Consider the following 27,196-nt stretch of genomic DNA (forward strand, 5'->3'; position numbering starts at 1 on the left):
TGTGGACCAGTGCAACTCATGAACCCAGCCCAGCTGAAGAGATAGAAGTAGAAATTTGCTGGACTGTAACTTACTGAAGCCTTTACTTGTCCCACTACATCATATTCTAATCTAATTCTAATTATAATTAGTTTCTCAAGAACCACATGGTCCCCCACCCCTAATGCTACAGTTGTTGGCAGGCACTTTGTATGACAGTTCTTACTAAGAAAATACTTAATTAGGCATGCTTTCCAACAAGGGTGATTATCAATGTTTGGCTGGACAGAGAAGCTTTCTGTATTGGTTCTGATCTTGCAGTCTATGTTGACTTGAATATTATGAAGAGTGTTTTTGTAGTTGAGTTAATTTGAGAATGAGAGAGTTCTGGGATAGGTTGGGCATAGGTTTCACTGCAGGAGAATCAAACTGAAGAAAACCATTAATAAAGACTTTGCATTCAAGAAGCCATAGTCTGGTTTGTGTTCATTGATTTGCAGCCATGCGGCATAAAAACAGGCACTTTGATAAACCATGCCATGGGGACCAAAAAGTACCTATCTACATTGATCCCATTTACTAACTCCGGGTCCATAGCTTTCTAAGCCTTGGTGAATCAAGTGCTTGTCTGCATACTCCTTCAGCACTGTGAGAGCTTGTGCCTTTACCATCCACTCCCACAAGGTGTTCCAGATTCTACCCACCTTCTGACTCCAAAGATCCTCTCAGATTCCCTGGAAATCTCTCTACTGCAGGGAAACCTTACCGATTATGTATGCCACTGATCATTCTGCATCTTTTTATCTTCTATCCCAACCTTCTCTGCTGCATAAAAACAAATCAGGCCTTTCCAGTGTCTCCACATTGCTGAAACACTGCTTCCCTGGCAATATCGTGGTGAATCTCTTTTGTATTCTCCCCGCTGCAATTACATTATTGTGGCATCTATAAGTGTACACTTCCTGAATTATCCAACTTCTACGTCCTTCTCCTTACTAGATACAGATCAGATGTATTCATTTCAGACTTAACCTATGTTCTGTGACTCCACGCATGTTTTGCCATTTTGGTATCCGATTGCCCCTACTCTTTCCTTAGTTACCCTCTTGTCAATATACTATAGAATGCTCTCAGGCAAGTACAAAATCATAAAGCATACTAATATTTCATACGTCCTCTTTGCCATCCCAATTTCATTTTTGTAATACTCCCCAGTACTTTCTAAATTCCTTGGGGCCTCTGTCAGGAAATCAGGAACTAATTTATGTGATGCATGGCTGCTCATCACACACTCACTGCATGTTAATCAAGTGCCTTGCAGTTCATGAAGGCATTGTAGTCATGTGAAGGGAACTGCAAGGTGATGTGGGTAAATGATTCTCCTGTATCCATCACCTGCTGGTATATTTTGTGACAGATGGCAAGGAGCCTAAAGCTAAGAAGCCACATTGACCTTGACTGAGCCATGCAGTGTATCAGTATTGTGTCACCGCAGTTCTTGAATCACAGTGCACAATGCTATCCATCTTGGTCACAGCCTACCGAAAGCATGCATACTCTGTCTAATTAACTCCATTGAAATAATTAGGCTTCCTGGAAGAAACCTCTCCTTTAGAGATTCCTTTCCAATGCAGATTATCTTACTCATTTCTCTAGAAGTTTGGGGCACTTGCCTCTTCTTCTCCATGTGGAGATACCAAAAATTTGTTAATGAAGAAATCAGAAGCATCTAAGGCATGGAAACAGCCTACAATGTTCTGAAGAAACTGCAAGGGTTTTCAAATAATAGAAAAATATAATATCAATTTATAGCTTTCATACAAATTAGAAGCCATTTGTTTTTTGGATTTAAATTTTGCAAAGTAGTAAATGCAGCAATACTAAAGCATTGTAGTCCCCAGATTATCAATTGCAGAGACTTGAATCCAAAGAGAAGACCAGCCGGTTAGTTAGAACAAGGAGAGTTAGGAACCTATCAGGCCAACAACACCTTTAGAGGACTTTGCAACATAGGTAAGCATGAGCAGCAACATGGAGAAAGTGAGAGAGCATTGTGGAGTGGGAGCAGGAGGAGACCAGATATTAAGAAGGAGTAGAGGGATATCAGAATCAGAATCAGAATCAGGTTATGGCTGTGGCTTATGTGATATGAAATTTGTTTTGTAGCAGCAATATAATGCAAAAAAAAAATTGCTATGAATTACAGAACAATAATGCTAAAAAGGGGGAATAATGAGGTAGTGCTGATGGGTTTAGGCCAGAGTGGAAGAAGCTGTTTCTGAATTGCTTAGTGTGAGTCTTCGGGCTCCTGTACCTCCTCCCTAAAGGTAGAAATGAAAGAGAGGGCATGTCCAGATGGTGAGGATATTTAATGATGGACGCTGCCTTCTTGAGGCATCATGCCTTGAAGATTTTCTCAGTGGTAGGGAGGGTTGTGCTGGTGATGGAGTTGGCTGAGGCCACAACCCTTTGGATTCCCTTGCAATCCTTACCAGGCTGTGATACAATCAATCAAAATCCTGTGCATCATACATTTATAGTAATTTGGAAGAGTCTTTGGTGACATAGCAAATCCCTTCAAGTTCCTAATGAAGTAAAGCCTCATGCGTCCGCTTATCAACATTGCATTAATGTGTTGGGCAGGGACAGTATCTCAGAGAGGTTGATGCCCAGGTTCTTAAACCAGCTCACCCTTTCCATGAATGGCCCCTCAATGAGGACTGTCTCGTGTTTCCCTGACTTTCCCTTCCTGAAGTCCACAATCAATTCTTTAGTTCTTGCTGATGTTGCATGTGAGGTTGTTCTGACACCATTCAACCAACAGATCTATCTCACTCCTGTACATCTCCCTTGTTTCCATCTGGTGTGGGGGAAGAAGGACAGAATGGTGTGGAGTGGATGAGGAGAAAGCAAAGACAGGCTGCATAGTGGGAGAAGAGGGAGACAGGATGGAGGGTGGAGGTAAGTAGAACAATGGAGAGTAGCGGGAAAAATTGCTACTTACCTAATGGTGGTAGGGGTAGATCACAGCTAAATATTTAATTTATTTTAGAATAGGACAAATATCTGCACATTTAGATGTTTTAGTGTTGTTTGGGTTATTTTTGATTGCAAAATTATTTCCTTCCAGCCCATCTTCTCCTTTCCCTGAGGTACTACATATGCCCTGAGGTATGTCAGTGCTCTAACTTACTTCAGAGTCAGCATAAAAACAATCTTTCCTTTGCCTTGGGATGTAATTGGGTTAAGAATGCCACTGGAAAGCAATGGAAAGCATTTGATTTCTTTCACCTTTATTTTAGGTTTTGTCATTTACCTGGACATTACAAGCAACTTACAGACCATAAGACCATAAGATATAGGAGCAGAAGTAGGCCATTCAGCCCATTGAGTCTACTGCGCCATTCAATCAACCTTTCTATCTCTGCCTTAAATACACCCAATGACTTGACCTGCACAGCTGCTTGTGGCAACAAATTCCACAGGTTTACTACCCTCTGACTAAAGTAATTTCACCACATCTCATTTCTAAATGAGCATCCTTCAATCCTGAAGTCTTGCCCCCTTGTCCTATACTCCCCTACCATGGGAAATGACTTTGCCATATCTAATCTGTTCAGGCCTTTTAACATTCTTAATATTTCTATGAAATCCCCCCTCATTCTCCTGAACTCCAGGGAATACAACCCAAGAGCTGCCAGATGTTCCTCATACAGTAACCCTTTCGTTCTTGGAATCATTCTCGTGAATCTTCTCTGAACCCTCTCCAATGTCAGTATATCCTTTCTAAAATAAGGAGCCCAAAACTGCACATGAGTGCCTTACAGAGCCTCAACATCACATCCCTGCTCTATATTCTGTACCTCTAGAAATGATTGCCAACATTATATTCGCCTTCTTCACAACCGACTAAACCTGGAGGTTAACCTTTAGGGGATCCTGCACAAGGACTCCCAAGTCCTTTTGCACCTCTGAATTTTGAATTCTGTCCCCATCCAAATAATAATTTGAATGGGGACAGAATAGTTTGCCTGTTATATTTCTTCCACCAAAGTGCATGACCATACACTTTTCCACATTGTATTTCATTTACCACTTCCTTCCCCATTCCTCTAAACTATCTAAGTCTCTAAGCAGGCGCTCTGTTTCCTCAACCCTACCCGCTCCTCCACCTATCATTGTATTAATGGCAAATTTAGCCACAAATCCATTAATATTGTAGTCCAAACCATTGACATGCATCGTAAAAAACTGCTGTCCCAACATCGACCCCTGTGGAACTCCACTAGTAACCAGCAGCCAGCCAGAATAGGATCCTTTTATTCCCACTCTCAGTTTTCTGCTGATCAGCCAATGCTCCACCCACGCCAGTAACTTCTCTGTAATTCCATGGGCTCTTATCTTGCTAAGCAGCCTCATGTGTAGCACCTTGTCAAAGGCCTTCTGAAAATCCAAGTACACCACATCTACTACATCTCCTTTGTCTACCCTGCTTGTAATTTCCTCAAAGAATTGTGGTAGGTTAGTCAGGCAGGATTTTCCTTTCAGGAAACCATTTTGGCTTTGGTCTATCTTGTCATGTGCCTCCAGGTACTCTGCAAACTCATCCATAACAATCGATTCCAGCAACTTCCCAACCACTTTCTCAGTCGTAATATTCACTGCACAAACTTCACTTTCCTGACACTCTTTAATGTCCGGTATACTGCAGCCATCTCCCACTGTAAAGACTGGTGCAAAATATGCATTCAGTTCCTCTGCCATCTCTGCATCTCTCAATACAATACCTCCAGCCTCATTTTGTATTGGTCCTATATCTACCCTCGATTCTCTTTTAACCTTTATATACTTAAAAAAGGTTTTAGTATCTTTTTTGATATTAGTTGCCAGCTTCCTCTCATAAGTCACTTTTTCCTCCCAAATGACCTTCATAGTTTCCTTCTGCAAGTTTTTAAAAGCTTCCCAATCCTCTATCTTCCCACCAGCTCTGGTTTCCTTGCATGCCCTCTCTTTTGCTTTTACAAAAATTATAGGAAATAATTAGCCTACCAACCCACACATATTCAGGACAGAGAAGAAACCCAAACACCAGAGGAAAGTCATATGGTCCCAGGGGACAAATGTAAGCTTGGGATGGAACCTGGGTCAATGGAGCTGTGAGACAGTAACTCTATTAGCTGTACCACCGTCATGGGCACTAGGTATGAAAAAGAGATCTTTGATACCCTTCTGCTGGATGTTGCTTCTAGTTCAGATAATCCTGGCACTACAACACACAGGTAGGAGCTGAGCACAGGGTGAGGCTTATTTAACCTGCTCTCACCCTTTGTCAGCTCTGGTATGTATCTCCAATTACTCACCCCTGACTCCCACCTCTTCCCCAGGTGAATGATAGATTTTGCCAATGTTTAGATTTTAAGTTTTACTGTCAGGAACCGTGAAATAAAATATTAAATTCTGTTTCTGGAACCTCATTCTTCTACTTCCCCTGCCCTTACCCCACTCAAACTGGCAACACATGCCTGGCCTGTGCCTACGACCCCCCTCGTTGTGAGACCTCTGCCCCTGAGTGACACAGGGCTCGGTGGTTTGCTGCTGTTGGAACCACAGATAATAGATGAGGGATTGGCAAGCAAGTGGTGACAGGGCCACCGGCACAGCTTCCATGAGCAACTCTGTCAGTGCGGTGACCGCCCAATATGAGAACAAATGGACTACCAACAGTAACAGCAGCTGATGCTGTTTCCTGGATCAGATAATCCAGACAATCCCACTTCCCGCACATCTGCCCTCACCCCATCCGCCCACCACTCCACTCGGGATAGGGTTCCCCTTGTCCTCACCTACCACCCCACCAACCTCCAGATCCAACGTATAATTCTCTGTAACTTTCACCACCTCCAACGGGATCCCACTACCAAGCACACCTTTCCCTCCCCCCCTTTCTGCTTTCCACAGGGATCGCTCCCTATGCGACTCCCTTGTCCACTCATCCCCCCCCATCTCTTCCCACCGATCTCCCTCCTGGCACTTATCCTTGCAAGCAGAACAAGTGCTACACCTGCCCTTACACTTCCTCCCTCACCACCATTCAGGGCCCCAGACAGTCCTTCCAGGTGAGGCGACACTTCAACTGTGAGTCAGCTGGTGCGGTATACTGCGTCTGGTGCTCCCGGTGTGGCCTTTTATATATTGTTGAGACCCGATGCAGACTGGGAGACCATTTCGTAGAACACCTACGCTCGGTACGCCAGAGAAAGCAGGATCTCCCAGTGGCCACACATTTTAATTCCACGTCCCATTCCCATTCTGATATGTCTAGACATGGCCTCCTCTACTGTCAAAATGAATCCAAACTCAGGTTGGAGGAACAACACCTTATATACTGACTGGGTAGCCTCCAACCTGATGGCATAAACATTGACTTCTCTAACTTCCATTAATGCCGCTCCTCCCCTTCTCACCCCATCCCTGATATATTTAGTTTTTTTTCCCCTTCCTCTTTTTTTTCTCTCTCTCTGCCCATCACTCTGCCCGTTCTCCATCTCCCTCTGGTGCTCCTATCCCCCTTTCCTTCTCGCTAGGCCTCCCGTCCCATGATCCTTTCCCTTCTTCAGCTGTGTATCCCTTTTGCCAACCACCTCTCCAGCTCTCCACGTTACCCCACCCCCTCTGGTCTTCTCCTATCATTTCGCATTTCCCCCTCCCCCTCCTACTTTTAAATCTCTTACTTTCTTTTCTTTCAGTTAGTCCTGACGATGGATCTCAGCCCGAAACATCAACATCGCTTCTTCCTATAGATGCTGCCTGGCCTGCTGCGTTCCACCAGCATTTCATGTGTGTTGATCCAGTCAGTTGCATTGGTTCTTTATTTAATGAAGAAAAGCTTGTTGGATCTTTGCCAATTTACTGCATGTTACTTTTGACTTCGGGTCTGGTGAATTGTCATTGCAATTGATAGCTCTCCAAAGACACATGACAATGGATGCTGTCCATGAAGCAATAATGAGGGATCAGAGGACAGTGAACGCCAAAGCCTCAGCAATAGCAGCATTTACTTTGAACTTTGGACTTTTTATGCATATTTGTGTATTTACTGCCTGCTGTGGCTGGCTGGATACAGTTTCTTAGTAGTTGTATAAGCAACCATGCCTCTCATCTTCTGCCCCTCAAATCTTTCCAAAGCCTCACAGAGACATAACTAGATCATGCAACGATCTGCTCGTAATTGAACAGAAAAGTGAGACACGGAACGTTGTTGGTACAGGACAGAGCTGCATGATTTAATCAAGGGTCAATAGCAGAGAGGGAAAAACTTAAATAGTGTATAATGAATGCAAACTTTAGCATACCTGACTTGTTGAAATTTTTCAACATTTTCTGTTTTAACTTGAACAGTAAAAGTGAATGTATGAAAGGGGAATCAAGTTGACTGGTTAAGTGGTGTTCTTTAAGGATGAAGCCAGTAGAATACATGTGGAGGAAACCAAAGGGTGTGACGTATTTAGATACTCAGATAGCCGGAGATTGGTTAACAACTTTAGAGCATATGGAATTGAATGCAGAATATTGACATGGACTGAGAATGAGTTATTTAGTATAAGGGAGAGAGCATTCACAAGTTGGCATACTGAGAAGACTACAGTATTTGCAGGGATTGGGTCCCAGGTATGCAAAATCCACATGAACGTACAGGTCGTCATATTTGCAAGTTTGCTACTGATGTTAAACTGCGTGGAATTGTTGGGAGGAGGATGTAACAAGGTGTCTGAGGGATGCAGACGAGTCACGTGAATGGATAGGAACAAGGCAAATGGAAGATAACGTGGAAAATATCAGGTCATTTACCTTGGTGCACAAAACAATAAAGTGAAGTATTCCATAAATGGTGACAAACTGGGAAATGATGCTGTTGAAAAGGAGCCTATGCAAATCTCTCAAAGCTAACATGCAGCTGTAGCAAACAGTTAGGAAGATAAATGGTATGTTGCTCTTTGTTACAAAAGGATGTGAGTGAAGGAGCAAAGATGTTCTACAGCAATTGTACAGTCTAGATAAAGCCATATTTGGAATATCATGTACATGCCTGATCTTACCAAAAGATCAATAACTGGCTAGCATAACGTCCTATTTCCAAATATTACTTTTTCTACTTCATCAGAGAAACCTGGTGAGTGTGCGCACAGATATTGAGATTTGTGTGACTTGCATTTTTTTGTTTTTAACTGAGCCAATAAATGTAATTGTTGGTTAATATAGATAATCTAAATTTTCTTCATTCCTAATCAACTATTGTTGTTGAGGATGAATACCTGCAACAACAGATGATGTTGTTTTCTGCATTGTTTTACTCTCACCTTCCCAATTTGGCATGCAGCCCAGGGTTACTCCAGGTTTGTGTAGTGAATGTGATAGGTGTCATTCCAGTTGTAATTTAGATTGTTATTTGCACTGGGTTGCAGAGGCAGAAGAACCTGATTTGGACATTTTTGGTTTTGGTTTCAGCAGCATAATATTCAGTCATCCTGGTTCATACAGTTGTTCATGTGCATTTGATCTAGGTGAAGGCCCTTGTTTGGCTATCACTAGTCCAATGATCTAGATAAAGGTACACAAAGTGGTCACTTTATTAGATACACCTGTAGACCTGCTCTTTAATACAAGTATTTAATCTGCCAATCATGTGGCAGAAACTAAGTGCATAAAAGAAGGCAGACACAGTGAAGAAGTTCAATTGTTGTTCAGACCAAATATCAGAATGGGTAAGAACTGTGATCTAAGTGACTTAGACTGTGGAGTGATTGTTGGTGCCAGACAGGGTGGTTTGAGTATCTCAGAAACTGCTGATCTCCTTGGATTTTTATGTACAACACTCTCTAGAATTTGTAGCAATGGTTCAAGAAACAAAAAAAAACATCCATTGAGTGCCAGTTCCATGGGAGAAAATGCCTTGCTCGTGAGAGAGGTGAGAGGAGATTAGCCAGACTGATTCAACCTGACAGGAAGGCAGCAGTAACTCACACATTGCAATAGTGGTGTGCAGAGAAGCATCCCTGAATGCATAACATGTCAAACCTTGAAGTGGATGGGCTACAGCAGCAGAAGACCATGAACATTCACTCAATGATCACTTTATTGGGTACAAGAGGTACCTAATAAAATAGCTACTGAGTAAATGTGTGTTAGGATGGAATAACTTTTCATTTCTTAAGCGGTCTTCTTTGTTCTAGTCTAGGAATACAATGAGAAGATATTCCCTGATCAGTGGGAAATCTTGTTCCATAGTTATCCAAGAATCATAACTGTTAGTATTCTAATTTCAAATTCTGAGGAATTGCTCCCTACTGACTGATCATTTAGCATTAAGAGTGATTGAAGGGAACTCAAATTTGTCGAAAGACCAATGCATTAATTAACATTTTGTATGAATATATTTAGTTCAATCACAAGAAAGGAATCCTTTGACAGTAAATGATGGAGATCTCCTGTCATTAGAACTCTTGAGATGAGAGCTCTTCAAGATACTTATACACATCTTACTAGGAATAACTTCAAACCATATTTTTCTTGAGCAGGCAAAGGAATTTGATAACTTTGCATGCATTATTTTTTTAACAACACATATAAAATGCTGGAGGAACTCAGCAAGTCAGGCAGCATCAATGGAGCCAATTAAACAGTTTCCATTTTGAGCTGAGACCATTCATCAGGACTGAAAATGAAGGGAGCAGAGTCCAGGACAAAAAGGTTGGGGGGGGGGGTGAGGGGGAAGGGAGGGAAGAAATACAAACTGGCAGGTGATAGGTGAGACCAGGTGAGGGGGAAGGTAGGTGGATAAGGGAGGAGCAGGTTGATGTGGGAGGTGATAGGTGGAAGAGGTAAAGGGTTGAAAAAGGAGGAATCTAATAGGAGAGGACAGTGAACCATACACTGCTACAATGAGGGCCAACACATATGTGAAGAACAACACATCATTTGCTGTCTGGGACACTGCAGCCTTCTGAATTCCACAACTTCAGGTAGCTTGATTTCTCAGTCAGTATTCGTTGTCCTCTAAATCTGACCCAGCTTGTTTATTTTGTCCTTTTATTCTTGCTTTTCTCTGGAAGGTGAAATCAGGAGAACACACAGCAGTTCTCATCAGCGGTGGAAAGGACTGAGCAACTTCAAGTATCTGGGTGTCAACATCTTTAAAGACCTAGCCTGGGCCCAAAATATTGATGCAACTACAGAGATGGCATGCCAGTGGCTAAATTTCATAAGGAGTTTAAGGAGATTTGAAATGTCACCAAAGATTCTAGTATATTTCTACAGATGTACCATGGAGCACATCACAGCCTGGTATGGAAGCATGAATGCACTGGATCAGAAAAAGCTGTAGAGGGTTGTAAACTCAGCCAGCTCCCTCATGGCCACTAGCCTTCCCAACATGGGGAATACCTTCAAAAGGCAATGCCTCAGGAAGGCAGTACCCATCATCAAGGACTCCCACCACCCAGGACATGCCTTCTTCTCAACAAGGAGGAGGTACAGGAGCTTGAAGATGTACACTCAACATTTTAGGAACTGCCCTTTCTCCTTTGCCATCTGATTTCTGAATGGTCCATGAACCCATGAACACTATCTCACTATTTTGCTCTCTTTTTGCACTATAAATTTACATTGTTTATACATTCTTATCATAATTTACAGTTTTTTTAATGTATTGCACTGTACTGCTGCTGCAAAACACATTTCCTGACATATGTTGGTGATAATAATTCTGAATCTGAAGTGGAGAACATGCTCAGTATTACTTGCCAGGTTTGGACATTCTTTTCTCTCAGTTGTTACTCTAACTGCTCCCAGTCTCTCACTAATGATCTAGCCTTATTTACAGCTTATCCCTATGGTCACCCTGGTTCTACCTTATCAGAGAAACCCCCCTCTCACTGCCCCACTCGCAGTGAAGCTTAATGAGCTCTTTTGTGTCCTTTTCAGTTCTCATGATGGATTTTCAACTCAAAACGTTGTCTCTATTTCACTTCCCAATGAAACGCTGCTGAGCATTTCCAGTATTTTCTGCTTTTTATTTGATATAAAATCTCACAAGATAAAATCCCTCTACGGGATATGCAAAAGATATACTTAATTACTTTTCATTAACCAGTACCTTAAGAAATATTCCATGATAGATGACAGGATAATAAAGGCATGCCTTTATTAAATTTTATTTAAGAGAATTTCTGTCACGAAACCCAACCAGATGGAAGATTTTCACAATATGAATTGGTGAAAAGAGACTTGCAACAGTGGAGTAACATATCCTTACCATCACAGGTCCTGTTATATTCAGAATTTTCCTGCTGTAGGTTTTTCAGCCTGCACTGAAATCTGTGTTGCCAAAACTCAGTGAACCATGGATTTTTAAAGTGGGTTTCTGGCCGCAGCTCAAGGTAGTAATCATCGAACCAGGCGACATCAGGGGATTGGAGTTTGATTGTTATACCTCCCACAGCTTCTCGCTGGTAGCCATCTATCACATCATACCTATCTGCCCAGCCGTCACTGTAACACACAAGAAACAAGTCACTGCTAAAAAGGATATCATAATGTTCATTAATAAAGATACAACAATAAATATATTGCCATTATCCACAATTATCTGAAACAGGGAGCACTTGATGTTAGAAATAACATTTATAGAATAATCTAGGATGTACAGAACAGAGGCATTAATTGGTCAACTCTGGTGCTCATGCTTCACATCAGCCCCTCCCATCTGGTCAAAATTCATACTCATCTACCCCACCCCCATTCCCATTAACTGTGATTAACCTTTTATCACAGCCAAAGAGAGCCAGTTACCAAACTGTATAACTGTATGACAGCTGCTCCTTAGCAACCATTCCTTACAACAGGCGGTTCTGTGTTCCTGGTTAGGATTTTATTTATTAGAGTGTAGGAGAATGAGGAGAGGCTTGACAGAGGTATACAAAGTTGTGGTGGGTACACATTGGGTAAATGCAAGTAGGCTTTTCTGAGGTTGGGTGAGACTAGAACTAGAGGTCATAGGTTAAGGGTGAAAGGTGAAGTGTTTAGGGGTAACTTCTTCACTCAGAAGGTGGTGAGAGCGTAGACCACTCTGCCAATGGAAGTGGTTTGATTTTACCACTAAGGAGAAGTTTGGATAAATATGTGGCTGGAAGGGTACGTACATGGTGGGTCATGATCCAGGTGCATATTGAAGGAACCAGGCAGAATAATAGTACAGTATGGATTAGATGGACTGAAGGGCCTGTTTCAGTGTTGTAGTGCTCTATAACTCTATTCAAAACATTCAATGGATAAAGTGTTCTCTTTTTCTGAATTTCCTAATACACTTATTCTGACATACTTATTATGTGGCTGCTAATTTTGGTTTTCTGACAATGGAAATATCCTCTCTATGCTTAACATATAAACCTCTTCATAACCTTCAAATTCTCCATCAGGCCTGCTCTCAGCAGATGTCTGTTCAATTTACAAACCCGATCATGTTGGAGAAAAAAAAACAGAAAACATTACTTGAATTTTAATGACAAAAGGAAGTGTGAGTGTGGGAAACCTGGATTCAAAACCAGAGATGATGATGATACATAGCTAATCATTTGGTAACAGTTTTGATGAGAGGTCCCTCTGAATCCTTATCCATTAGGTGCCAAATGCTTCATTGTGGAATTCTTACAGGTTTGAATATTATTTCAATTTCAATTTTTTTGTCTGCTATAATACTGTCATAGAGACATACAGCAAAGAAATAGGACGTTTGGTCTACCGATTCCATAGTGACCATCACGTGTCCAGTTATACTAATCCCACTTTCCAGCATTTGGTCTGTACCTTCTATGGCTTGGGGATGAAAGTGCTGATCCAGATACTTTGAAAAATGTCTGAGTGGGTGGTGTGAGAATATGACCATCACCCACTCAGTTATTCAATAGTTACATTTAATGCCAGAGAAATGCATACAATATACATCCTGAAATTTTTTTCCTTCTCCAACATCCATGAAAACACAGGCAGTTTGGTTCTGATTCCAACCACCCTCCAAGTGAAAACAAATCTTTGTCATGACTGCTAGTTCCTTCTGGCATTTAACACAGGAAAATTAATAGCAAATATGATATATATATATATATACACACACACAAATAAACTGAAAAATTAAACGCCTAGAAATGGTCAATTCTTTGGGCATGTTATAATTTGTTACACTGTGCATTAATGAATATTTCTGGGTGGGCCTATCACTTGAGATTCAAAGTGTCAGATACCTCTAAATGTCCTTACATGGCTTTCTCCATGTACTATGTCCTTAACCTACTTTATACCATTTGGTTGTGAGTTCACTAAGGTGCCTTTAGAAGAAATGTCGTTACCCAGGTTCCAGCTGTCCGATTGGGGTGAATGGTCAACACTTTGAATCAGTGCTCAAGGTTGTGCTCAGGGCCCTGAACCAGGGCAATGAATAAGGAAAGTGGAGTCAAGAGGGATTGAGAATTGGAGTCTATGGAGTTCTCCACTACAGACGATTGTGGCCTGGGATTAAGTTTGTGGTCAGATTACTAATACTTGGAACTGGGATGAGAGTTTGGGGTCAGAAGACTGTCCTGGGGACAAAGTACAGAAGCCCGCAGTTAGGATAGCAGAATATTGCGCTCAGGATGAGAATTGTATCGATGGTTTGGCCTAGCTTTGTTGGAAGGGACAGGTGTAGGGAAAGGGGCCATCAAGGTTAGTAAGTAAGCTACCAATTAAAGTGACCGTACCTTGTTGGGTTTCCGGAGCTGGGCTGGGATCTGCCCACTGCAGCTCCTTCAAAACAAGGGGCTGCAGAGGCAGCAGCACTAAGGCATGTTACCCTGAGAATTCCCCTTGATGACTACTTCAGAACAGATCAATGTGATCTAATTTACCCCACAACGCTGTAAAGAAATATTGCATGTACATTTAATATCAACACTGTCTACACAAACCAGAAGTGATTTTATTAAACATAACATGGAAGAAGCAGTACTGTGCATCCTCACTTCTAAACAGATAGCAACAGAATTTTGAACAAATATTTCTCAATAACTCTTAAGTCTAAAACTCCATGTACAATGTTTTCCTAATAGAGCACACCTATGGGTCAAGGGGATGAGCAAATCTGTTACATAGTATTTATTCAAACTGATCAGGAGGATGTAACAAAAGATCATGTCTGGGTCATGTGTCAATATGGCAAATCAGGAAACAAAGTTCCTGTGGAATTGCATTGTTTTCCTCATTGCAACTTACCTGAAATTGGCATAGTTCTCATTTTCATTATCTTTTATGAGTTTAAAAACATGTCACACAAAAAGCCAACCTTGTCCAAAAAGCAGGTTACACTAAACACGAAGTCATCACCATTGGGAGTATTTTTTACTTAGATTAATTTATTAACTTTAAGAGGTTTTTAAACATAAGGTTTTATAAAAATACAAGTAATAGGCACATTTTAAGAAATTTCAAATGTTAGTTTTAAAGTGCAAATATGCAGAATAAAACATCTCAAAATAAATAGAAATTGGTTACATAAAAATAATTTTCAGTCATTTAAATCCCATTGAATGGATTGTTACTGCTATTTAAAATGTCAGCTTCTTGCAAAAACTCTATATTCAGATGTGATAGTCAAAGTGAACCAAACTACCTCCTGGGTACATATTTTATTTTACTATTAGCCTAGAAGTTATACTGTGCATGCTGAATAATGCCGAGAAGAGTACACACATCAGTTTAGTACAAGGGTCTTTGGCAGTCTCAGACATAAAGCCCAAGATGTCATGGATAACAGAAGGAACTATACAGGTCAAACTCCGCCAACAGTGTTACATCAGCAATTACTATCTATTTTAAATGGTGGAGGTCATGACATGGTTGTTCGGAATGGGAAAACCACTGCAGAAGGAAACAGAGGTTAGTGATAGGAGATGATCCCATTGAAGTTAACTTATTTGATGATTAATGGGGTGGATGCTGTCTGACAGTAGGAGTGCAGTTCTGAGAGATTGGCAAGGAATGGATAAAGGTGGAGGCAGGGAGAGAAAGTGGGCGAATGAGAGAGGACCAGAGGATCCAAGCAGAGAAACAGGAGATGGGGGAAAGGAGGATTAGGGGAAGTGAAGACATGAGAAGCAGTGGGAAAGGGTTAAGCATAACCTATAGGAAAGTAAATATTATGGAGACTCTACCTGTGACAAAATGGATGCCTTGGTTTTTCTTGCAACAGCCAGTTAAGGTTGAGTCCTTTAAATTACTCTAAAGTCTCAGCTTCACAGTTAGGGCTTGCTTCAGTGGTAATGCATTTACTCAGATTAAAGTGGAGGGCCCTGCACTAATTGGAGGAAATGTACCGCCAGATTATGAAGTACCTGATTCAGTTTGGCAGTCAGATGTTTGATACAATTCTACCACGTAAAACACAAAACAGTAGAACTTTTAGCTTATTTTGTTTTGAAATGCTGATTTAGAGAATTACATTCTAAGGCTGCCGCTGTGTTTGATAACTGGCCCGTGGTGTTGTGGCATCCACACTGGAGAGTGGTCCTGGGTTCGAATCTGGCTGGCTCCTTGCACACTTTCCATCTGTGCTGGGCTGAATGTCGAGCTATTGACTCAGGCTCATAAAAAATAGACAAATACTAAAGAAACGGGCACAGAGAGGAACAACAGCAACAGAGCTTGAACAGAAGCAGGCATAAACTTAGAGGCAAATTGTGCTCGGGTAACAAAGAGAATATTCTAACCCTTGGAGTCAGTGCATTTATAAAGGGGATAGGGAGAATTCAGAAGAATTTCTAAACTTATAATTTAGAGGAACATAGTTACAATCATTAAAAATTGAATACGTTGCCAACACCTGCAATCTAGTCTGGAGAGAAAAGACAATGAAATCTCATGGTTTAGATGATTTCATCCCTGTGATAGATCAACAAATGTTTTCCAACATCAATGCTGAAAATCTGAAATAAAAACTGAAGAAGTTGGAAGAACTCAGCAGGTCAGACCACACTCTGCTGCACTTTCTCTTTCCAAAGATGCTGCTCGACCTGCTAAGTGCTTCTTGCATAAGTTCACCTGTGGTGAACTACATGGACCATAGACCATGTAAGTCTAAACCACAAGCGGGGTCGGGCAGCGCTGCGTGTGAGGCATGGGGGCAGCCATCTTTGTTGGCGCCACCTCGTCCCGCTCCTGACCCACCGGTGCTTACCGGGCACCAAGACGGCAGTTCAACTCTGGCCTCCGTAACCCTTGACCAAAGCGCCCCACACCAGCTTGCAAGGTCAGTGATGGACATCCTGGTGGAGGGGCACAGGACTAGCTGCCTGTTTGACATGGGCAGCACTGAGAGTTTTATTGACCCGGACACGGTGCAACGCTGCGGACTCGTGACACGGCCGGTAAGCCAGAGGGTCACCTTGGCTTCTGGGTCGCATTCCACAGACATCCGGGTGGGTTGTGTAGCGACATTGGTGGAGCAGGGCACAGAATATCAGAACTTTGCATTACTGGTCATGCCTCAACTGTGCACGCCTGTGCTATTGGGGCTGGACTTCCAGAGCCACCTTGAAAGTGTGACTATGGCATATGACGGGCCCCTCCCACCACTCACTGTCAGGAATCCTCAGTTTTGTGGGACTTCGTCATATACCCCGCTATTGACCAGACACACACACCAACCCACACATCCCACCCAGCACCATGCCAACAGCTGCGCTACTGACACCACTTGCAGCCTCTCCACCCTCAAGATCCCTCCCCCACCGCTGTTCGCCAACCTGACCCCCGACTGTAAATGGTACAGCGTGGGGGACAGGGCCTTCATTCAGTTGGAGGTGCAGCGGCTGCTCAGGGAGGGGATCATTGAGCCAAGTACAAGTCCTTGGAAGGCGGCAGGCTCTATCACTTCCTGTGCGTCCCCTTCAGTGTCACAAATGGTGTCTCTGTCTTCCAGAGGGAAAAGGACCGGATGGTGGACCAGTGCCAACTGAAGGCCACATTTCCCTATCTGGATAATATCACCATCTGTGGTCACAACTGGTCGGATCACAACGCCAACCTCCAACGATTTTTCCAAGTGGCCAAAGCCCTGAACCTTACCTATAACAGGGACAAGTGTGTGTTTGGACCCACCCGACTCGCTATCCTTGGGTATGTCGTGGAGAACGGGATCATTGGTCCTGATCCCGACCGTATGCGCCCCCTGTTAGAACTCCCTCTCCCCACCACCCTCAAAGCCCTCAGACGGTGCCTGGGCTTCTTTTCCTATTACGCCCAATGGGTCCCCCATTATGCAGACAAGGCCCGCCCCCTGGCCAAGTCTACCACATTTCCCCTCTCTGCCGAGGCCCGCGCGGCCTTCAGCTGCATTAAAGGGGACATTGCCAAAACAACGATGCATGCGGTGGATGAGACCATTCCCTTCCAAGTAGAGGGTGACGCCTCCGATTTCGCACTGGCTGCTACCCTCAATCAGGCAGGCAGGCCAGTAGCATTCTTTTCTCGTACCCATCAAGGCCCTGTAATTTGGCACTCCGTGGTGGAGAAAGAAGCCCAGGCCATAGTGGAAGCTATTAGGCACTGGAGGCACTATCTCGCCGGCAAAAGGTTCTCCTTGCTGACCGACCAGCGCTCAGTTGCGTTCATGTTCGGCAATCAACAGCGGGGCAAAATCAAAAATGACAAAATTTTGCAGTGGAGAATAGAACTCTCCACCTACAACTATGACATCCTGTACCGGCCTGGAAGGCTAAATGTGCCCCCTAATGATGCCCTATCCCGGGGAGCGTGTGCCAGCGCACAGCTCGACCAGCTATACGCCCTCCATGCACATCTTTGCCACCCAGGGGTCAACCGATTTTACCATTTCGTGAAAGCCCGGAACCTGCCGTACTCCCTTGAGGACATCAGGACGATGACCAGGGACTGCCAAGTCTGCGCTGAGTGCAAACTGCACTTCTACCGTCCTGAAAAGGCGCAGCTTATCAAGGCCTCCCGCCCCTTTGAGCGACTGAGTGTTGACTTTAAGGGCCCCCTTCCCTCCACCAACCGCAATGTCTACTTTCTCAACATTATTGACGAGTACTCGTGGTTCCCCTTTGCCATCCCCTGCCCCAACACCACTACCACGTCCGTCATAAAAGCCCTGCGCTAGTTCTTCACTCTGTTCGGATATCCCTGCTATATCCACAGTGATAGAGGGTCCTCCTTTATGAGTGACGAGCTGCGCCAGTACCTGCTGGCTAGGGGCATTGCTACTAGTAGGACCATGAGCTATAATCCCCAGGGAAATGGACAGGTGGAGAGGGAGAATGCCACAGTGTGGAAGGCCACACTTTTAGCCCTTAAGTCAAAAGGGTTGCAGGTCTCTCGATGGCAGGAGGTCCTCCCCGAGGCACTCCACTCTATCCGCTCCCTGTTAGCACGTCCACCAATGCCACCCCTCTCGAGCACCTGTTCTCTTTTCCCAGGAAGTCTGCCACTGGGACCACCCTACCAGTTTGGCTGACGTCCCCAGGGCCAGTGCTGCTCCGGAAACATGTGAGGAGTAATAAATACTCCCCGCTGGTCGAGAGGGTTCACCTTCTACATGCGAACCCCCAGTATGCTTACGTGGTCTTACCTGATGGGTGGGAGGACACGGTCTCCGTCTGCGACCTGGCGCCCGCAGGAGCAGCAGACCACTACCCTGAACACTCCACGGTAACTTTGAACCCTGTACCCGAGGTGACACCGGGCACACCGAGCCCTACACAGACTCCTCATGACACTCCTATACCGGGCAACTCGCACGCACATATACCAGGCACCTCGCACACGCATGAGGGATCACTGACTTCTAGTGGGCTGACACCTCCAGTCAGGCCGGAACCAGCACAACCTCCGTCTCCGGTGCAATCACCACCGGCACCTGTGCAATCACAGCCGGTGCTACGTAGATCGCAGCGACAGATTCGACCACCTGATGGACTTAACCTGTAAATATACTTGTAAGAAACTTCGCCCCATGGGGACTCTCTTTTAAAACAAAGGGGGGTGGGGGTGAATGTGGTGAACTACATATACCTGTCTGGACATGCCCCCCTGCTGACTGCTCCTGTGGCTCCTCCCACAGACCCCGGTATAAAGGCGATTGGAGACAACGCCCCAGCCTCAGCCTCCAGGATGTAGAGTGGTGGTCAATTGCTGCTTGTTCTATCTTCCAGTCAATAAAAGCCTATATCTCGCCTCACGTCTCGGTGAGTTATTGATGGTGCATTAATGACATTCACATTTAACCAGAAAACCATGTGTTTTTTTTAAACACAGTGAGAACTGGTAATGCTGGCAACTCTGTGAAGTTCAGGCAGTATTTATGGAGAGATAAACAGTTAACATTTCAGTCTGGTGACCTGCCTTCAAAAATAGGCAACGTTAGAAAATAATCGCATAAAATCTTAAAGACTGCAGATTCTGTAAGCCCAAGACAAACATTGGGAATACTCCACAGATCAGACAGCATCTATGGAAAATGAAACAATTATCATTTCACGTCGGACAACCTTGATCACATGTTGGATTCTCAGAGCCACTGTGTCACAGGCCTATTTGCAAACCTCCTTTCCTGCTAGGAGTGTAGTGTTACAAAGTTCAAAACTTGTATATCTGATCATTTAACTGAACACTGCTTGCCTTCATAAGCCAAGGTTTCAAGATGATTTAGCACTTCTTGGAGATAAACAAAACAAAAAAAAGGATATTGGATTAAGCGTTGATGGGGAAATACACTTTTCTAACTATTATACAATTTTATGAACAATACAAAATGCAAGAGACTTAATGAATGTTTGATATAATTTTAAATTGGAGATCAAATTATATAAAATGGGGCAAAAGATGTCTGATAATAAATGACAGTTGAATAATAAGAATAAGATAATAATGTCCCTGCTTATTACACAACTTCAGCTTGGCATATTAATACAAAGCCTTGATTTCAGACAAGGTCATTACTACTGACTAACTGATAACTGACACTGTCATTTTGCTATATCACCTTTTTTTCAAAAATATGAGAGATTTACAAAGGCAGCTATCTTAATTACCAAACAGCAATTTTCCTCTTTCCATGACTCTGCTGACACAAGCAAACACACACATTGTTAGTCATTAGTGCTAGTATGGCACTTTCAGGAAAATAAATCTGCTGATAAGTAGCACAAATTCAGGCATCATTACCTTCTAGATATATGCCAAATTCAGTATATTAACCGGTGGAAAGTCCAACTTATTAATAGCTGGGTGCATATACAGTATCACACTGTATATTGATCCATATTTGTCCTTTCCCGCTCATTATCACTCATATGTTCAGTTCTGATTTTCAAAATAACATAAAAAATATTATAACTTTACTCTCTTACTAAGTGAACCAGTAACCTGGCAAAATATAGTTTGTCGACTCTGATATGAGAGGGATTTTAAATCCAGATAATGGCTGGCAGATGGGAAACTAAACACTTATAATTTAGAAATTTAACACACAGTTATTAGATTGAATCCATTTTCACTTCTTGAATAATGGTAACACCCCAATGGTTTGGCTTAATTTTGAAGTCAAAGAAAGCCTAGAGAGTGTAAGATGGACCTCTGCCAGTTTCGGCTTAGCTTCCACAACACTGAGATGCAACTGTTAAGGTGATGCATTTTCCATCCTTGTTATCCACCAGTTCATTCAGTGACAGTTTCAAAGCCATGACCACCATTCTAAAATGCTCTGCTTGTTCTTCATAGATCTTTCATTGCAAAGCCTGGACCCTTCACGTAAAATACTTGTTTAGCGGTCCATCATTTCCACAGTTTAGGCAAGATATTTTTCCATCTTCCGTTAATATATTTTCCTCCACATACACTTGCTGTATATATGAAATGTTTTATTTCCTTTCTACCCATGTTGTTTGCTAATCATCCACTCCTATGATGATACAATTAATCTATGTGTATATAAGCTATCTTATGTATTTATATTTATTGTAGTTTTTAAATTTTATTAAATTTTAATCTTACTTTCTTCTGTACTTTGTTCTCCTTTACACTTGTGTATTGGAAATTAAATTAAACAACTTTTAACCTTGAATCAAACTTAAATCCTTCCAGCATTTTCGCAGTTGTATTTTCCTTATAATTTCTGTTACCTCGTTAGGCTGCATTCTAAGGGTAGGGTCTGTTATCTAATCACGTGGCTTGAAGTTGCCACCGGTTTGCACTTCTCTGGAGGTGGAGGATGGCAAAAGCTGCCCTTGAGTAACCAGGAGGATTCCTGCAATATCGAGCAGATTCCCTGGGGAGAGATGGTGTATGACTGAGACTCCCCCCAAACCTAAAATGCCTCAATAGTTTTTTACAATTCATTGTGTTTACAGCAAGTTTTTTAAGGGTCTCTATGTGGTAAACTATGTATACCTGTCTGGACACACCCCTCTGCTGACTGCTCCTGTGGCTCCTCCCACAGACCCCTGTATAAAGACGATTGGGGCACTGCTCCTCCCTCAGTCTTCGAGATGTTGTGTTCCCTTTTGCTGTTAATAAAAGCCTATTGTTCACTTCCAATCTCCGAGAGTTATTGATGGTGCATCAATTTTATTAACAACAATTTTAAAACATGGAGAGCATTTTACTCTCCAGATTGGATCTCGACCCTCAATCCCAGGAAGCCGGCAATGCTTTCGAACTCTGGCTGGCATGATTCGAATCATACCTGGAGGAGATTCAAGGGATGCACAGGGTTCTCCTCTTCAGGGTCAGTCCAAGGGTCTACTCCATGATCAGGGACCAAACAGACTACCAGGACGTGCTGGATGCCCTCAAAAGACAATACCTGCGGCCGGTGAACACCGTCTACGCAAGACATCGCTTAGCAACACAGCAGCAGCGGGCCGGAGAGTCGAGCGCTGAGTTTGTCCGGTCCTTACAGACACTCGTGCAGGCCTGCGATTGCAGGGGGCTGATGGCGGAACAACATGTGGAGCTCCTAGTAAGAGACACCTTCATCACAGGGATCAGGTCAGTGTACATGCGCCAGCGGCTGCTGGAACACGCCGATCTTATCTTACATTCAGCGATCAAGCTGGAGGCCGCCCTGCACAACGCTGACACTGTCCAGGCACGCGATCTCCCGCCGGTTTCATGGATGCTGCAGAACCCACAACTCGCCGGCGAATCGACCATGGCTGCTGCCAGTCACAAGTCCGCGAAGTGTTACTTCTGTGGACTCGAGAAGCACCCCCGAAAACGCTGCCCGGCCCGAGAAGCGACCTGCTCCAGCTGCGGAAAGAAGGGCCACTTCGCCAGGCCTGTAAGTCCAAAATGTGAGCGGGGTCGAGCAGCACCGCGTGCAAGGCATGGGGACGGCCATCTTTGTCGGCACCACCTCGCCCCGCCTCCAACCCATGCGTGCTTACCGGGCACCAAGACAGTGATTCAACTCTGGCCTCCGTAACCCTCGACCAAAGTGCTCCACACCAGCTTGCAAGGTCAATGTTGGACATCCTGGTGGAGGGGCACAGGACTAGCTGCCTGTTTGACATGGGCAGCACTGAGAGATTTAGTCACCCGGACACGGTGCAACGCTGCGGACTTGTGACACGGCCGGTAAGCCAGAGGGTCGCCATGCCTTCTGGATTGCATACAACAGACATCCGGGTGGGTTGTGTAGTGACATTGGTGGTGCAGGGCACAGAGTATCGGGACTTTGTCTTACTGGTCATGCCTCAACTGTGTGCCCCTGTGCTATTGGGGCTGGACTTCCAGAGCCACTTGAAAAGTGTGACAATGGAGTATGACGGACCCCTCCCACCAATCACTGTCAGAAATCCTCAGTTCCATGGGAATACATCACACACCCTGCTACTGCCCCCACACACACACTGACCCGCACATCCCACCCAACACCATGCCAACAGCCGTACTACAGACACCACTTGTTGCCTCTCCACCCTCAAGATCCCTCCCCCACTGCTGTTCACCAACCTGACCCCAACTGTAAACCTGTGGCAACTAAAAACAGGAGGTACAGCGCAGGGCCTTCATTAAGTCAGAGATTCAGCGGCTGCTCAGGGAGGGGATCATTGAGCCAAGCATAAGTCCTTGGAGGGCCCAGGTGGTCGTTGTTCGGAATGGGCAAAAAAATAGGATGGTCATGGACTATAGCCAGACCATCAATAGGTTCATGCAGCTTGACGTGTACCCCCTACCCTGCATCGCGGATATAGTCAATCAGATAGCTCAGTACAAGGTGTACTCAACCATAGACCTAAAATCCGCTTACCACCAGCTCCCCATCCGCCCAGAGGACCGCCCCTACACCGCCTTCGAGGTGGGCGGCAGGTTCTATCACTTCCTGCACCTCCCCTTCGGTGTCACGAATGGTGTCTCTGTCTTCCAGAGGGAAATGGACCGGATGGTGGACCAGTGCCAACTGAAGGCCACGTTCCCATATCTGGATAACATCACCATCTGCGGTCATGACTGGCAGGATCACGACACCAACCTCCAATGATTTTTCCAAGCGGCCAAAGCTCTTAACCTCACCTATAACAGGGACAAGTGTGTGTTCGGAAACACCCGACTTGCTATCCTTGGGTATGTTGTGGAGAACGGGGCCATTGGCCCTGACCGCGACCGTATGTGCCCCCGTTGGAACTCCCTCTTCCCACCACCTTCAGAGCCCTCAAACGGTGCCTGGGCTTCTTTTCCTCTTACACCCAATGGGTCCCTCACTATGCAGACAAGGCCCGCCCCCTGGTCAATTCCACCACATTTCCCCTCTCAGCCGAGGCCCGCGTGGCTTCAGCTGCATTAAAGGGGACTTTGCCAAAGCAACAATGCATGCAGTGGACGAGACCAAGTAGAGAGTGATGCCTCCGACTTCGCGCTGGCTGCTACCCTCAATCAGGCAGGCAGGTCAGTAGCATTCTTTTCTCGTACCCTTCAAGGCCCTGAAATTTGGCACTCCGCGGTGGAGAAAGAAGCCCAGGCCTTAGTGGAAGCTATTAGGCACTGGAGGCACTATCTCACCGGTAAATGGTTCATCTTGCTGACCGACCAGCGCTCAGTTGCGTTCATGTTTAGCAACCAACAGCGGGGCAAAATCAAAAATGATAATATTTTGAAGTGAAGAATTAAACTCTCCACCTACAACTATGACATCCTGTACCAGGCTGGAAGGCTCAATGAGCCCCCTGATGCCCTATCCCGGGGAGCATGTGCCAGTGTGCAGCTCAACCGGCTATACGCCCTACATGCAGATTTTTGCCACCCAGGGGTCACCAGGCTTTTCCATTTCGTGAAAGCCCAGAACCTGCCTTACTCCCTTGAGGAAATCAGGACAATGACCAAGGACTGCCAACTCTGTGCTGAGTGCAAACCGCACTTCTACCGTCCTGAAAAGGCACAACTTATCAAGGTCACCCGCCCCTTTGAGCGACTGAGTGTCGACTTTAAGGGCCCCTTCCCTCCACCGACTGCAATGTGTACTTTCTCAACATTATCGACGAGTACTCACGGTTCCCCTTTGCCATCCCCTGCCCCGATACCACTGCCACAGCTGTCATAAAAGCCCTGCGCCAGCTCTTCACTCTGTTCGGATATCCCTGCTATGTCCACAGTGACAGAGGGTCTTCGTTTATGAATGTCGAGCTGCGCCAGTACCTGCTAGCTAGGGGCATTGCTACTAGTTGGACCACGAGCTATAATCCCCAGGGGAATGGACAGGTGGAGAGGGAGAATGCCACAGTGTGGAAGGCCACACTCTTAGCCCTTAAGTCGAAGGGGTTGCCAGTCTCTCGATGACAGGAGGTCCTCCCCGAGGTGCTCCCCTCCATCCGCTCCCTGTTATGCACGTCCACCAATGCCACCCCTCATGAGTGACTCTTTTCTTTTCCCAGGAAGACTGCCACTGGGGCCACCCTACCGGCTTGGCTGATGTCCCCAGGGCCAGTGCTGCTCCGGAAACATGTGAGGAGCAATAAATATTCCCAGATGTTTGAGAGGCCTCACCTACTTCATGCGAACCCCCAGTACATCTACGTGGTCTTACCTGATGGGCGGGAGGACACGGTCTCCATCAATGACCTGCACCTGCAGGAAGACCAGACCCCTACCCTGAACTCTCGGCGGTGACTATGAACCCTGTACCCACCGATGTATATACCCATAAGACACCGCGCACTCCAAGCCCTACACAGACTCCTCATGACACTCCCATACCGGGCACCACGCACACGCATGAGGGATTACTGATGCCTAACGGGCTGGCACCTCAAGTCAGGCCGGAACCAGCACAACCACCATCTCCGGTGCAATCACTACCGATGCTACATAGATCGCAGTGACAGACTCGACTGCCTGATAGACTTGACATGTAAATATACTTGTAAGAAACTTCGCCCCATGGGGACTCTCTTTTAAAATAAAGGAGGGATGAATGTAGTGAACTACATATACCTGTCTGGACACGTCTCTCTGTTGACTGCTCCTGTGGCTCCTCCCACAGACCCCTGTATAAAAGCGATTGGAGGCACTGCTCCTCCCTCAGTCTTCGAGATGTCGTGCTCCCTTTTGCAGTTAATAAGAGCCTATCGTTCACTTCCCATCTCCGAGAGTTATCGATGGTGCATCACTCTATAAACCAGATATACTGTGAAAAAGGATTTAATGCTTTCCTACGTATATGACGAATTAACTCTTCTCGGGCATCCAGCTGGATACAGGTATCGATTTTAGCCAATGTTTCAATGGCAAAATCTGTCATCTTCATTATGGATGATATATGGGCATGTCTAATCTGGTGGTATTTATATCCCTGTCGTATGTCCCTCCTGATTGGCTAGTCTTCATCCAATCTGGTTTCCGCTCTCCCACCTCGTTTACAAATGAATTACAGTTCTTACTTTGAGCAAGGCCTTTGTTTTTGTTAAAACTCTTTACCTCTAGTTTTATTTCAAAGGTTTCCTTCACCAGGTGGTCCCAAATGCCATTGGCACAGCACGGTTGTTTTGTGCCGTCAAAGTCACAAAATGACCATTCTGAATGCAATGGACTGTTACTGTTAATTTTTCTGGGTTACCCAAATGGATGTACATCTTGTGGTCCTCGATGCAGGTTTTTACCATGCGCTCTATCTGGCCAATATACGCAGCTCTGCATTTACAGTAAATCCCAACTATCGCAACAAATGTAGCCCTCCCATCATTGGATCCAGAAAAGATTGTCATCAATCAAACTGGGCAAAGCATCACTGAGGTGACTACATCGTTGTTCTCCACGACCCAAGCCTTCACCCTGGTCCACAGAGCTATACCTTATCGGGACTACATTGGTGGAGTAGAGCAAGCAAACTGATAGCTACCAGCAGATACTGTGGAGGAGATACAGATAGAGGTGTGGCAAAAGGAGAGTGACTGGCATTATGTCGAAACCCAGCCGTCGTGATTTTACCAGTGGACAAAGGAAATGCAGCAGTCCTGATGACCTTGGGGGAGTACCAACAGGAAAGTTCAGCAGACTTTGGATGATCCATCCTACAGCAGGATCCCGCAGGTTCGATTGTGAGGATGACCTCCACTTTAATGAAGAAATCCAGATTGCCAACAGACTCTTCTGCCAGAGGTGCTGGTACCACCAAGACTTTATGGGCTCCCTAAGATACACAAGGAGTTTCCCCCCACCCCCCAAGGCCTGTCATCTGTGGGGTGGATTCTCCGATTTACTACCTTGCTAAGCATTTAACAACCATACTGTCTCATCAAGAATTCAACCGACTTCATAAAAATGATAACACACATCCAGCTGACCCCAGAGGACATAATGATCAGTTTCAATGTGCTGATCCTGTTAAGTTAAGTTAAGTTCCCATTAAGGACAGCTTGGTCCTTCTGCAGTGAAGGTTTGAAAAGGGTACCATTGACCTTTTTGAACCCACCCTTACATCAGCATACTTCCTTTATAAGGGGAACTACCATTGGAGGACTTTGAGGAGATGGCTCTGAGTTCATCACCCTTTTGCCCCAGATGCTTCTTCAGATACATCAACAAACACCTTCATAGTGTGGCTGCATGGACTTCAGGCACTCCAACAGTTCCACGACCATCTGAACAGCATACTTCCAAACATTCAATTTGAGATGGA

The 27,196-nt window shown here is 44.7% G+C and overlaps 1 protein-coding gene across 1 annotated transcript in view; it reads right to left on the minus strand.

Moving 5' to 3' along the window:
* Positions 1-27,196, minus strand: part of grm5b (glutamate receptor, metabotropic 5b) — a 464,503-nt gene that overhangs the window by 129,872 nt on the left and 307,435 nt on the right. Inside the window, exon 3 of the mRNA XM_059964595.1 lies at positions 11,291-11,526. Coding sequence (XP_059820578.1) covers positions 11,291-11,526 — 236 coding nt within the window. The remainder of the gene's footprint in view (positions 1-11,290; positions 11,527-27,196) is intronic.

This window comes from Hypanus sabinus, chromosome 3, assembly GCF_030144855.1.
Source record: "Hypanus sabinus isolate sHypSab1 chromosome 3, sHypSab1.hap1, whole genome shotgun sequence".
NCBI lineage: Eukaryota > Metazoa > Chordata > Chondrichthyes > Myliobatiformes > Dasyatidae > Hypanus > Hypanus sabinus.